General features: G+C 45.9%; 1 protein-coding gene across 1 annotated transcript in view; it reads right to left on the minus strand.

The window, feature by feature from the left end:
- Window positions 1-204: 204 nt before the first annotated feature.
- Bub1 (Bub1 kinase) overlaps window positions 205-14673 on the minus strand; it is a 158393-nt gene continuing 143924 nt past the window's right edge. The window contains exons 25-26 of the mRNA XM_084580585.1: window positions 9023-9132; window positions 205-1641 (exon numbers count right to left, since the gene is read on the minus strand). Of these exons, the coding sequence (XP_084436711.1) occupies window positions 1470-1641; window positions 9023-9132 (282 nt within the window). The 3' untranslated portion in view covers window positions 205-1469. The remainder of the gene's footprint in view (window positions 1642-9022; window positions 9133-14673) is intronic.

Consider the following 14673-nt stretch of genomic DNA (forward strand, 5'->3'; position numbering starts at 1 on the left):
GTAAAGATCACAACTGTACCTCAAATTTTATGCTCTCAATCCCAGCTTTTAGAGAATACTTGTGAAGCATGACAGTGTGTGTGGAATATTAAAACACATACACGGAACACAATACTAGCAGGAAGATCTTTAGTAAGTTGAAAAGCTCGCTTGAAAATATTTCCTCCACAGAGTTGTAATGCTTTCACATTGACACACAAGAAGTCGGAATTTCTCAGCTAAATCTTTATTCTCATTCAGTGCTTGAACGGAAATGCATGGTAAAACTAAGAGCAGATTCTTTTCGCAAACTACCCAAAATCTCGAACATTTCTATACGCTATACATTCCATGACAGTTGTGGGAGCAGCGTGCAGCCAACGCACATACAAGTGCCAGTCTCAGTTCAAGCTTCACTCTCTCACCAGTTACCTTTTGGTGTAGGTGTAGTGCAAAAAATGGCAGGATTCACCACTTGATGCAGCAGTGCCGCCATGTGCCGTTGAACAAACATAACCAGCAGTGCCTGTTTGCACTACTGCTATTATGCCTTACAGTTTGGCTCCTTCTCTCTGCGAGGAGGATGTTTCTATAGTGATACTACATCGCAATGTGTGACCCTTTGTACGAAAATAGCTAACGCCAGAGCAAGTGGCATTGTTTATTGGTCCCTTGAGCACAGCATGGCAACATGATAATGCTGCTTGACAGAACTGTGCTCCCCGAGAATGGATCTGTTACCTTTGCCAGTTCAGTGATACACATACAATGACCTTGATTTCTGGCTAAAACATGAAGAGTTCAAATGCAAAAGCTGTAAAAAGTAGCAACTGTACACACTGATAAAATATATATACAACATGTTAAATATATACCAATGACATAATGAGAGCTGCGATCCCACCACATTTGTGTTTGTAATCACCAGTGCCACTGTTACTGAGTCTTTGCATACACCCCATGTCCAGTCCAAACAAAAGCCATTTGACACTTCTTTCTCATAGCAGTGACCAGCTGGGCTGTAAACCACACTGTTGGAGGCAGTGCAAAGCCAGCTCTTTTAGTCCCCTCTGGGGAGTTGAGCGACATCTCCAACATGTAGAAGGATTTGTTTGTAACCTACTTGGTGGTTCATAGTGCAAGGAAACTACAGCCAACAGAAAAATGCCACACAGCGAAGAAGGCATACGAGCCTTGTGTACATGTCTTCTTCAATTTGTGGCATTAGTCACCTGTAGTTTCCTTAGATTCAACAATTCCACTTGGTACATACTCTCATCTGTATTATTGGCCTCTCAAACAACCCAATTATACTGTGAAGAAGAAGGCTGCACCAGGTGACCCAGAGTAGCAAAAAATGTAGAAATTAAGAGAGTTCGAAATTTTGTCTTTTCCTCCCCCTTTGAGGTCACCTGATTCTGCTCACATTCACACACAAGACATGTTTCTCTGCAAATGAGAGGCCAGCAAACATGGGGGCAAATGAAATTCTAAAAATTCTTGGCTCGCAGGGCCTCGAGGACCACGTTGTGTGCGCGCGATTTGTCCCGCAGTAGCCCCTGGATCTCAATGACAAAGGGGGTCACGTCTGGCTGCTCTGCACAGCTGGGGATGTTGAGCAGGGTAGAGAAGATGCGGCTCCACAGGTCCTGCTGCCAGTATCTGAAACAACAATCAAGCTGCCTTGTGGAAAGGTGTTGTGCTTGCATGTGCCTAGAAATGCACATTAAATGAGACTAGTGGATACACTAAGTGTGGAAAGCTACACTAGTTTGATGGGAATACAATTGTGAGACATCATTCCAGCACGCAAAAAACACAAGAATGAAGGTAGAGAAGCCACCACGAACACTGGGTTTCAACTGAGGTTTATTCAACAAACAGACTTTTATGTACAAAGAAGATGCAAAGGCATAAAATTAAAAGTATTCCGTGGCATAACAATATCAAAAACAAACACACACAAACACACACAGCAGACATGAGTAGTACCATGCCACTCACTATCACCACGTCGGCGCATCTTCTGATTGCCTGCCAAGCTGATGCAACGTGCTTGCACTGACATAATCTCTTTCTTATGCTTCAAAAATTTCTCAACTTTTTTAAACTTATACTTCTGTAGCACACCTGTCGTTTTCAATAACACACTACCTGCTGGCTTGTGCGAGCACCGACAAATATGGTCAGCTAAGTGACCTTCGCCAGTGAACGAATGAGCTGTCCTGCGACGCTTCAGCAAGTGTTTATTAATACAGCGGCTCATCTGTCCGATGTGTCGTTTGCCACAGGCGAGAGAGGTGGCGCACACCATGCCAACCTCACATTTAAAGAGAGGTTTGGTGTGCTTAATTTTGCACATGACTCTTCTTGACGCCATTTATCAGGCGGCACTTGTGTCCAAGCTTTTCTAGAGCTGAAAATATAACAAGCACGCCGCATTTGTCACCAACCTTCTTAAGAGGGGAGTCAGGTTCTGATGGCCAAAAAATGCCGAAAAAAAAAAAAGATTTTTGAATATGTGATATTTGGAAATGTACACATATTTTTCTACCATTTCACAAATTTTCTTGCACCAAAACCCAATATTTAATTTAAAAAACGCCTGCGCAAGTCGGATTCATGCAGAATTTAATGCCAAAACGGTATTTTTTCAGCGATGCACAGCGATCATTTTGTAGCTCCGATCGGATCCATCACAGTCTCGTTCGAAACACCAATCTTTGGTCTTGAATTTCTCGCCGCTTTCAACCCTGTTTGGCGATGGGTGGCAGAAAAAAAAAAGGCACAAAAAAAAAGAAATCACAATTCTACTGGTTGCAACTTGCACGTGACCTCAGAAAGTCAGCCGATTGGCCCAGCTGGACGGAGTCATCTGCTAGGCCGTGGCTTCGACATGCGCAGGACGGCAGATGGCAAAGGAGTACATTGTGATGTCCGGATTTGTCGGAAAGTTCCATACACGGCACAAATACGGTAAAAGGAGGAAGAAGACACTAGCGGATAACTTCGAGAGGGCATCTGTGTTAGAATGCACCGATGGCAACGGAACCAAGCCAGCAACACCATGGAGAATGAAGGCACAGCGGTTCCGCCAGCTTCCGAGGACTGCCCCGACATTGTGATGCTGCAGCCATCCCATATTCAGCAAAACAAGGACAAAGCTAAAAAGAAGCTGCAGGCTCACAACAACTTCGGCGACGAAGCAAGGATCAGACTTTTTCAGTGGCAGCAATGACGCGACAGACTGCATTTGACGAGACGTGCTTCGTTATCGTCACCTTGGATTCGGTAAATGATCGCCTGAAGCTTGCAAAATGAAAACCTGCAAAAATCCCCTTTATTGTAAACGTTCTGATTGCGTGTGCTATGTTGATTATGGGTAAAGGGTGATAAAGGGCCGACGGAAGGGCCGAAGGACCCCACCTACCAAGCTTGGAGGACCAACCATTTATACCAGAAAAATACAGAGAAAAAGGCAGGAGAGATGGAAGTGCAGGCAGGGCTCATGCTTTTTGAAAGGTCGCTGAAGAAATATGGCCTGCGCTACACTACAGTTCTCTGTGACGGTGGCAGCCGTACCTTTCTCGCCCTGCAAGAGGCAGATGTGTACAGCTACATAAAAACTGAGGAGGAGAACTGTGTTAATCATGTGCAAAAGTGAATGGGATCAGCTTTGCGCACCTTGCTTTCCAAACACCAAAGAACTGGCAAACAAAGTCTTGGTGGCAAGGGAAAGTTTACCTCGTCTCCAAACTGATATCATACTATGGCTGGGCACTAAAATCCCGTAAAGGAAACGTGGAGGCAACTCAGAAGGCAGTAATGGCCGTTCACCTTAATGACAAGTCCTCGAATCATAGTTTCTGTCCAACAGGGGTAGACTAGTGGTGCCGCCATAATGCAGCCACAGCACTGCTACAACCTCACGTGTGACTATGAAAGGCTCTCAGACAAGAAGCTTATCGAGCGTTGCCAAAACACAGAACAGTAATGAGAGTTTGCATGCTCTCACATGGTCCCTAGCTTCACTTTTCACACTTCAGGCTGCTGTGGCTGAGGCAGTGATGCGTTTTAATGCAGGCAATTTTGAAACAACTCGCCTTGAATCCTGGCTCAAAGAGTGCCAAACGATTAGCAGAAAAGGACAAGCTGCGGGAGACTCAATCTACTTGCAAGCACTCAGCAGCCAAAAATGTGCAAAAAACACTGAAGAAGCGCCACTGCAGTGCTCAACAACACGATTACATTCCTGGCGCTTTTTAATCATTTATAATGTGAATATGTACAGAGCACTTCCTTTTTCTTTAATAAAGTGTATGTGAAGCATTTTTTGCAATTTTCTTGTATCAGCTGACCTTGCAATTGCAATATCTTGGTACCTAGAGCAGATACAAAATTGTTTTTTGCAATACAAAGCTGCATGAGTGTTTTATGAAATGCTGGAAGGAAATTTTTAAAATTTCACCCTGAAATTTAATTATGTTGAACTGTTTCCGACACTTGATTTCCACATATCAGTGACTAAATTTTGACGCAGCATAAATTGAGTAATTTTAGTCAAATAAAAAATCTACTTCCAACACTGCATTCATCATCTTTTGGGCTATCTAAACATGTGTTAAAATTCAATTTCTATCCATCCAATTCCTCGCAATTAAGGCTGAGTACAATTGCAATTATTTACATATTATCTGAAAAACTAAATGATCTATACAAAAACTGGATGCATATATAAAATCAGTGCGAAAAGCTGCATAAGTGTTCATTATTGATATAAACAGCGCGAACACGAAAACAAGGGACAAGAAACAAGAAAGCCACAGTACATGCGCTGACTCACAACTAAGCCTAAGCCGTTTACTCCAAGGCCCAGAAAAACAAACATGAAGAAAACGAAACATTCACGTGAAAAACCCCTCGGTTCACCTGCTGCATAAAAATTACTTTAAAAAATCACTTAAAAAAGACACCTCTTTGCTTGAAAGAGCAAGAGACGGCTTGCTGACACACTTATTGTCCGTTGAAATAAAATACGCTTCCACTATCTCTCTCGTTATCTTCTGTTTGTGGCGATATAAAATCTTAACACTGTCAAACTTAGGAGTGCACTTCTTCTTCTCCTTCTTCATTATTTCACATGACTGGCAATGGGATACTAGAAACGTTTTGTCCTTTCCAATTTCCAAGTTGTTACAGTGTTCCTGTAGTCTCTTATTTATACACCGTCCGGTTTGTCCCATATAACTGGCTCCACAAGAGAGTGGAAGCCTATACACAACACCTGTCTTGCATCCAACATAGGGGTTTCTATGTTTCACCCCACATTCTTGCTTCTTCTCTTCTCTTTCCCTTTGAACAGCCGGGCAGATCCTCTTCATCTTGAGCGGGGCGGTCAGTGCGACGTCCACATTATACCTCTTGCCTACATTTTTGAGGCCATGCGAAATCCTGTGCACATACGGTACCACGGCAACCTTCCTCTTCCTCTCACCCATGCTGGGCAGGGATTTCAGTCTGTGCGTTCTTTTAAGGTTCTTTTAAGGTAAAACGCAGGAGGGGCTCTCTACAGCAGCTTCCACGAGGGACCCTCCTATACGCATGCGCGGCCGTCGCCCGGAGTAGCGTGAGTAGCCTTTAAAATCCGCGCCATCGGCCAGCCTCTCTTTGCAGCGCTCCTATTCGGCAGCTGCCTACCATGTGATCAAAGACGTTCGAGCAGCTCCGGACCTATTGCGCTTCGAGAAAGAAGCAACACCGGCCAGAACTGGTTTCAAGTTTGGGCGAAGGGAAGGCAGCCTCCGAACAACGAACGCGTCAGTGGCGAACTTTCCCGCATCCTCGGAGCTTTCTTTGTTCGCGTTTGCAAGTCGTGCTGCTGCTATCCTCACGATTCCGGACGTGCTTACATTGCTGCTGGCTTGCATTCCGGCGCTACATCCTGCAAGATGACGACGAAGCAGCGGCGTGCCCTACCGCTTTCCGACAAGCTGAGATAATTCGCCGCGTTGGCCGCGGCGAAAAAAAGTCTGACGTTGCCGCGCATTTTAAGATTCCGCGGAGCACGTTAAGCACCATTTTGAAAAACCAGTCGGCCATCAGAGGCAATGCACAGGAACGACCAAATGGTGACGGCTTTCGCCACCGCAAGCCGGCTTACGACCAAGTAGAGAAAGCGCTGTACCAATGGTTCTTGGAAGTTCGCGCACGAAATCTGCCGGTCTCTGGCCCCATGCTACAACAGAAGGCAAAAGATTTTGCCTTCGTCCTGGACGTCGAGGGGTTTACAGCGGGCAGTGGTTGGCTCCAACGATTTAAAGACCGCTACTCCATCACCGGGAAGGTGGTTGCAGGTGAAAGCCAAGCAGTGGACGCTGAGAGTGCTGAAAAGTGGGTGCAAGACGTGTGGCGTGCTGTCACGGAGAGATACGAACCGTGCGATATTTTTAACACCGACGAGACTGCCTTGTTTTGGCAACTGCTGCCGAGCAGAACCTTGGCGCTAAAGAATGAGAAGTGCCATGGCGGCAAATTGAAGGCCCGAGTCACCGTTCTTCTCACGACAAACATGGACGGTTCATCAAAGCTGCGGCCGCTTGTCATAGGCAAGTTCAAGTCTCCTATGTGCCTGCGAGGATGCACTTCACTCCCAGTCACATACAACTCAAATTCTAACGCCTGGATGACCAGAACGTTGTTCGAAGCGTGGCTGCGTGGCTGGGACGAGGAACTTGCAACGAGCGGGCGAAAGATTTGCCTCCTCCTCGATAACTGTTCTGCGCACCACTGCGGCGTCACGCTCAAGAACATCGAGCTTTGTTTCCTGCCACCGAACGCAACAGCGGTTTTGCAGCCCCTCGATCAGGGGATCATCCGCGCTTTCAAGCTGGGCTACAGGAAACGCGTCGTTGAGCGGCTGTTGGTGAAATTGCGGGTTAACGACGAGCTCAAGATTAATTTGCTGGCCGCAATAGAAATGATTAACCGTGCCTGGCAAGACGTGACGCAATCCACAATCCGCAACTGCTTCCACCATGCTGGACTATGTCGAGAGGATGCAGAAGCTGCTAGTGAAGCGCGCACTGTGCAAGATGACAGCGATGTTGCCACGCTGTGGGAAGAACTCGCTGATGTTCCGGACGCTGTGCCCGAAGAAGTTGCCCTGGAGGATTTTCTCACTGTTGACGACAACGTAGCCGTGACAGCGAGCCCGTTGGACTCGGAAATTGTTGCCGACATGCTGGCATCTGGTGCGAACGAGGAGACCGAGGAGCCGCCGCCGCAGGACGATCGCCCTCGCCCGACGTTGCACGAAGCCCTCGCTGCTACCGATCTGCTGCGCCGATACTGCTCCGGAATACAGGGAAGCGGACTGGAGTTTGTGGAAATGATGTCGCGTGTGGAAAGTGCGATTCTCGCTGATGGAGTTAAATGCAGTGTTCAGGCGAAGATCACTGCCTACTGCAAATAAGTGAGCATTTATCTGCAATAAATTTCTTTTGTAGATTCATGGTGAGCGGCACGGTTTTTCTTTAGTTAGTGCGTTTTCGCTGCGCTGTCTGGACATCGTGTATAACGAATTTGGTACTGAAGTTCGTTATAAACGGGTTTGGTTATAGCGAAATACTTTATATAGCGAACAAATTGCGTTGAATTACGCAGTTCGTTATAACCGGGTTTGACTGTATCTACCGTAATAACTCGCATAATGCTCACACTTTTTTTCACGGAAAATTGATGTTAAGTTAAGGGGTGCGATAGTTATGCGGGGAAAATTTCAAGCAAATGTTTTGGAGTGCTAAAAGCAAATTTAAATAGGTGAAAATCAGGATTCTTAGGTCAGCTATTGTAAATATAACCATAACATTACTTTCAAGCAGAACTTACCCTTGTTATAAAAGCACAAGGTCGCCAAAAGTACAAATTGCTAAGCACTTTATTTACCGCACGCAGCCGCATCATCACTCTCCGCGTTCCATGGTATAATGTTCACAGCAGACTATACAGTTCTACTCTCGATCAGAGACCTGATCAGAGTCCGTATCGACACTGAAATCGCTGTCTCCAGTAGCGCACTACGCAGAACTCGTTGACGCCGAAGTGCCTGCTAGCAGCGCGATTGCTATGCTGTAGCCCGTACTCCTTAAAAGCTGCCGTATAACTTGCATACTGCCCCACCGCGATGCGGCACCAAGAACATGGTAGACGGTGGAACCAAGCAAGTAACACGGATGGAACGAAGGAACAATGACAACGAAACACGTAGACAGCTCGCAAAATGACGACTATGAGCACCATGCTGGTAAAAAAAAAAAAAAAGACCAGCATAACCGATGATGATGATATACCCGAGCACGCTATTGCCGCCTGGTAGTGCATGCACACAACAAGGCCAGCTAGGTTCAGTAGCGCTCCAAAGATGGCGCTTGTTACTACTAGCAGGCAACTCTCGCGGTGGTAATATTGGCGGTGCGATGATTATGCGAGGAAAAAAAATTCAGATTTTTGACGCCCAATGTTGGGTGTGCGAGCATTATGCAAGTAAATACGGTATATCTAAAGCATTAGTCACACTCATTACCACTTTGCCACATTTATGTTGTAATTGGTAAAAAACATCTTTCTCACATTGGTTCTACCTCAAATGCAGACATCTATCGCACAGGTGTTCATTAGTTAAAATTACTGTGATGCAAATGGTTTTCTGCAGTTTTAGCGCATTTAATAATTCGAGCTTTTAGTTAATTGGGAAATTTTTTGTGGTCCCTTGAAGGCCGAATTAATGAGTTTACTGCATGCAAGCGTGGCATTACACCTACTTCCGCTTCCATGCAAGTCCTTCCTGCGCGGAAAACTGGTGTACGGAATACTGTGTAAAATTTATACTAGATTTTTTCAGTACGGTATACACCTCTGTGCAATTCTAACTTGTTAGAATGTGCATCCATGCTATTCACGATTACAACAATGGCCAGAGCAGCAAGGTAAAATTCATAAAGAAGCTAAAAAAACTAGTTTTAAATCTTGGCAGATTTGCACCCACCTCTTGAACTTGCCCTGGATGCCCCAGGAGCCGTTGGACAGCCTCTCCACCTCCATGTACTCGCCAAACAGCATCACATGCAGGCAACCCACCAGGCCAAACCAATCCGTCTGAAACCACACACACAACATCAACACTGCTGCTTGGAACCGATTGGGGACATGGTTCATCCCCAACTGTGGCGCCGCAGTCATACTATGTCGGACTTTGCTTAGGAACCGTAATGCATCTCATAAGAATTTATACATCTCCACAACCTACCTATATTTCGAAAACCTCAGAGTCCAGAAGTTTCATTTTTGATACCGGAAATATTGTAGAGACTCAAAGTTGAGTTTTTCGATTCAACATAGATACAAGCGGCATCACTATCTAACCCAAACAGTTCTTTGCTGCCATGAAAGGAGCCACCTCGCATTTAAATAGTCATTTAGAGTGACTCACTATGTAGGTTTGCCTCTTTTTTACCCACTGTTGCCAAAAGCAAGTAAAAAAACAGGGGGACATTTAATCCCACAACTTCATTTTATACAGAAGGGCTCAGAGTGTATTGCCTTTAAAGGGACAGTCTGCTGACATTTTCAATAGTGTTTTTTTTTTTTGCCTCATTGGAGAGCTCCATCACCAAATTAACGAATACACGGCTGTGGAGCTCAAAAACACAGAACAATTTAAACTACGTAGTCCGCATCTGCGAACATTGACGTCGTGGACATGGCGTACAGATACAATGCAGTTCACTTATAACGATACCAGATATAAAGATATATTACTTACAACGATCAAATTGTTGGGATTTATCCATTTTCCCATTGACCCAATGTAAAAATAAACCAGATATAACGATCGATTATTGGCGGTAAATTGGATACAATAGCTTTATCGTCGCCTGGTAGATGTTTTCCACGAAAATGTGTCTGAATGTTTAGTAAAAAATAAAATACTAAGAAGAGAATGAAGTGAAAACTCGACATATGCGGTAAAAACGAACTGTCAAAAAATCCGCGAGCACCACTGCGTGCGGTTAGGAGATGAGCACTAGCATCATCGCAATCGCTGCCTGTTGCCGCGCAAAGGGTGCGGCCGTATCGCCATCACCGATTGTGCGTCCGTGGAAGATGGTGCCGACTTCATCGAAGGCGCAATAAGGCCCAATAGCTCTTGAAATGAGGCAGCAGATTCCTTGGAATTTCTGGCAGGGTTTCAAGATTGAAAGCCTCGTGAGAAAATGCAGGAATTCGCGCTCTACGATATTAACCCTTTGACTGTCGAATATTCTGAAAAAAAATTCACCCCCAGGGACAAATTTTTTTAAATGCTATGCGTTTAACGCAGGACTCGTACATCATCAATTATGGTGAGGCAACCATAAAGGAAAGTAGAATAATAGGCCTCTGCCTGTGCCGCTAGGTATACAGCAAAAACGCTGCGGAACGGCATGCGGCCGCAGTACCCGTACGCCAAAAACAGTCAAAGGACTAGCGATCATAAAGTCTGGGAATGCCCTGCAGTTCATCCAGTTGCTAATCGGTTTCGTGCACGCAAAATGGACTGCCACCAGCGTATGCGCTACTGGAAGCGATGCCCACAGCAATTGTCAAGCTTCAGCTACTGCTCAAGCAAGTGCCAATTTCCGACTTTTTTGATTATGTTTAAATTATTTTACAGCTATTGATGTATCCTGTAATAAAGTGGTTAGTGCTCTTTATGATGATTAGCATTGTTCAACCCAATTTACTCATCACTGGTAAGTAGGCAAGCCTACATGAATAGGAAAATATGTAGGTGTATGCTTTTATTTTCTTTCGTTTTTCCTTTTTTTTCGCCGGTGCAGCAATCAGGTTATAATGATCACATTTTCCAATTTTCTCAATATCGTTATAAGTGGGCTGCGCTGTAGTATAGTAACTCTATGCAGCTTTGTGAACACAGTGAATGTCCCGCCGCTTAAGCCGCGTGCAGAGTTTGTGAAACTACAATGGAGAGTACAAAAATAGCTTGAAATGGAATAAAACGAATAAATAAACTAAACAAATCCGGCAACACCTTCCAAATACAGTCGCCGACCGTTTTTTCGGACTTGAAGGGACCCGAAAAATGGTCCGAATAATCGAACAGTCCGAAAAATCCGTGAAGCACAAAAAATCACTTTATTCAGAGGAAATCGGCTTAAAAAGGTCGCCGATTTTACCTTGCGGCAAATTTCTTTTGCTGGCGACGATTTGCGCTTGTATTTACGCCAAAGTTTTCGTTTCGCTGTACACGCTAGACAGCAAGTTCACAGCGTTCGTAATTTGTGCAAGCGATGGCTGTGGTAGGCCGCCCGAGTCGTCGTCGGAGTCCGACTCGTCTTCAGGTTGAAGAACCTGGCGTACAAGTTCGTCGTCCGTGAGGTCCGCACACAGGTCCGCCTTTTTCTCAAGGGTCATGGTAGAATAGCTCCCACGCTTCTTTGATGGACCCGGCAGCACCGGCGGGGCCATGTCCACAGCCAGAGTGCGCACCACACCGCTCGTCAAACACGCAAAAATGAGGCACTTTTCGTTCAGAGCGGTGGAACCGCCGGACGCAATCACAAAACGGCCAAAGGATTGACGGCGCGCCACTCGGTTGACGCGGTCGGAGAAACTCGTGTCGTGTGACAACACAGCGGACGTATGAGACAAAGCACAAAGAGATAGCTGCCCGCGTCAGCGTTGGCGACAAAAGCAGGTTGACGGCGATGACAATCCGACTGCCACCTAGAAGTGGCAGAGATTGCAGGGGCCTCTCCTGACAAAAATGGGGCACCGAAACCTTGTCAAGCCAATCCAACTGCAGAGCCAATCCACCTCAATCCAAGATGGCGCTTGTTGCGCCGGCGAAAAGCCGATAAGATGGCAGATTTTGGCCTGCAGGGGACTGAAATTAGTCCGAAAAATCGAGCTTTCGGACTTTTAAAGTCCGAAATATCCGTTGCGAATATGTATGCGCTTCTATGGGGTGACTGACGGTGCCTCACTGAAGTCCGAAATATCCTACAAGTCCGAATTATTGGAGTCCGAATTACCCGTCGGCTACTGTATACCAACAACCTTTTTTACCTATAGCAACTCTGGCAATGGCAGCACTGCTGCAATTAAAACTGCATCTTTGGTCGAGTGGTTTTCTCTTTTGAATGCATTTTAAAAGCGGAGCAGGCAAGATCAAAGAAGAAAAGTAGCTGCAACTTATTGAACGAGAAAAAGTAGGCTGCCTGAAGTTGCGCTCCTTCTTCTTCTCCTCTAATGCATGTGTCAATATGAACACAAATATCAGTCTGTATGACACTGTAGCATAGTCATAAAATATAGTACAGTCGAACCCGGATATATCAAATTTTGGTTATATCGAACTCACGGAATATCCCTTGAAAATCCCATGTAAAAGTATAGGAAAGCTGCGTCATATATCGAACTCAATTTCACCGGTCATTCGATATATCAAACTCCGCACCACGCACTGGAAAGTGTGCCTTCCCTAAAGACGATCGCATCACCCTTGGCCGTTTACCGCGAGGGTAATGAGAGGGGACAGTTCGGCGATGGCTGGTGCAGCGTCGCACTCATTCCCCAAAGGCACGCGCATCTGCGGTTATCGTTTCCCGCGTGCCAACACGTGACGTTTGCAAGCCATATGCGTGAATGAACCAGAGAAAACCGGTGGGAACGAGAGGGGAAAAACGCGATAGAGCGAAGTAGTCTTTTACCGAGCTATCTATCTCCTTCCTCTCTCCCTGCCTTCGTTCGCAGTAGCACGCGCTACGCATGCGCCAAGCCAGCTCAGCCCGTTTTCAGACAGAACGTGGGACGCTTTCTCCAGCGTGTGTTGGGAACCCTCTGCGCGCCGCGACTGAGGTGGCTATGGCACCTGCGGACGTTAAAAAGCGGCAAATCTCTCTCTCTCTCTCTCTCTTTTTTTTTTTTTGCGAGAGTCATTCATTCTTATCGCTGTGCTGCCGCTCGTAGCTGAGATCGCTTAATCACTTGCACGTGAGTGAGCTGGCCTTAACACCTTTTTTTTTTTTCCAAATTCTCGAGTACAAAAGTGGAGGGTGGGTTCATTATGCGAGTGAGTTGACTACGTGACAAATACGGTATCGTTTTTTCGCATCGTAAGTGCCGTCCCGAGCCAATTTCAGTATATCGAATTATCGATATACAGAAATCGGCTTGACAGCACTTACGATGCGGAAAAACGATACCGTATTTGTCACGTAGTCAACTCACTCGCATAATGGACCCCCCCTCCACTTTTGCCCTCGAGATTTTGGAAAAAAAAAAAAAAAAAAGTGTTAAGGCCAGCTCGCTCACGTGCAAGTGATTAAGCGATCTCAGCTACGAGCGGCAGCGACAGAGCAAAAAATTTCCAACTTGTTGGAACTGCGTCCCTCTCGCCGCTCGAGCCACCGCGACAGCTCAGAACAAGGTTTCTGTGTCGCCGCAGCAGAAATCGGCAGCGTTTTCGCTTGCATGTCGCACTCCGTTGTGCTACGCCGCGCGTACAGCACAACAATAAAAATAGACTCTCGCAAAAAAAAAAAAAAAAGATAGATCTGCCGTTTCTTAACTTTCGCAGGCGCCATAGCCACGTCAGCCATCGCGCGCAGATGGTTGACAACACACGCTAGAGAAAGCGTCCGACGTTCTGTCTGAAAACGAGCTGAACTGGCTTGGCGCATGCGTAGATCGTTCTACTGCGAACGAAGGCCGGGAAAGAGGAAGGAGAGAGATAGCTCGGCAAAAGAATGGGCACACCCTTGCGCTTCGCTCTGTCGCGTTTTTCCCCTCTCGTTCCCACCGGTTCTTTCTGGTTCATTCGCGCACATGGCTTGCAAACGTCACGTGCTGGCGCGCGGGAAACGATAACCGCAAATGCGCGTGCCTTTAGGGAATGGGCGCGGCACTGCCCTAGCCAAACTGTCCCCTCTCATTACTTCCGCGCATGACTTGAAAACATCACGCGGCAAACGGCCGAGGGTGATGCGATCGTCTTTGGGAAAGGCACACTTTCCAGTGCATGTTGTGGAGTTCGATATATTGAACGACCGGTGACATTGAGTTCGATATATGACGCGGCTTTCCTATACTTTTACATGGGATTTTCAAGGGGATATTCCGTGAGTTTGATATAACCAAAATTCAATATATCCGGGTTCAATATATCCAGGTTCGACCGTATATTCACTTCAGACGCTCGAAACAGATGGAATGTTAGTAGCGATAAAAGGACAAAGTATGGCGTCATCATCTGGTAAAACTAGACTTTCCTGATTAATGTAAAATATAAATTCCTGGTTAAACTGTGAGTTCTCCTCTCAATACTGCCAAAGAGTTTTAAGATCTGCCAGGATACGCCAATACTGTTATACTCGTCTTGGGCAGTAGAATGTCGTTTAAGCATATGACGCAATATGTAGGCGATCAACCGACACAAAAAGCCCCAATTTAACCAAGCCGTACAAACGTGCGTGCGTAGACAAGGACAAGTAGTAGCATGACAAGAAGTAGCATGCTTGACATGGAATACAAGAGCACTGGAAGGTTGATTTTTATCTCACCTTCCTACCTTAACTAAGCAACCCAAATTGGCAGCTCCTCGCAACCTTCTGATATCATGTGGTCTTGGAGCAC

This window comes from Amblyomma maculatum, chromosome 10 (genome assembly GCF_055883805.1).
Source record: "Amblyomma maculatum isolate TAMU_Amacu chromosome 10, ASM5588380v1, whole genome shotgun sequence".
Lineage (NCBI taxonomy): Eukaryota > Metazoa > Arthropoda > Arachnida > Ixodida > Ixodidae > Amblyomma > Amblyomma maculatum.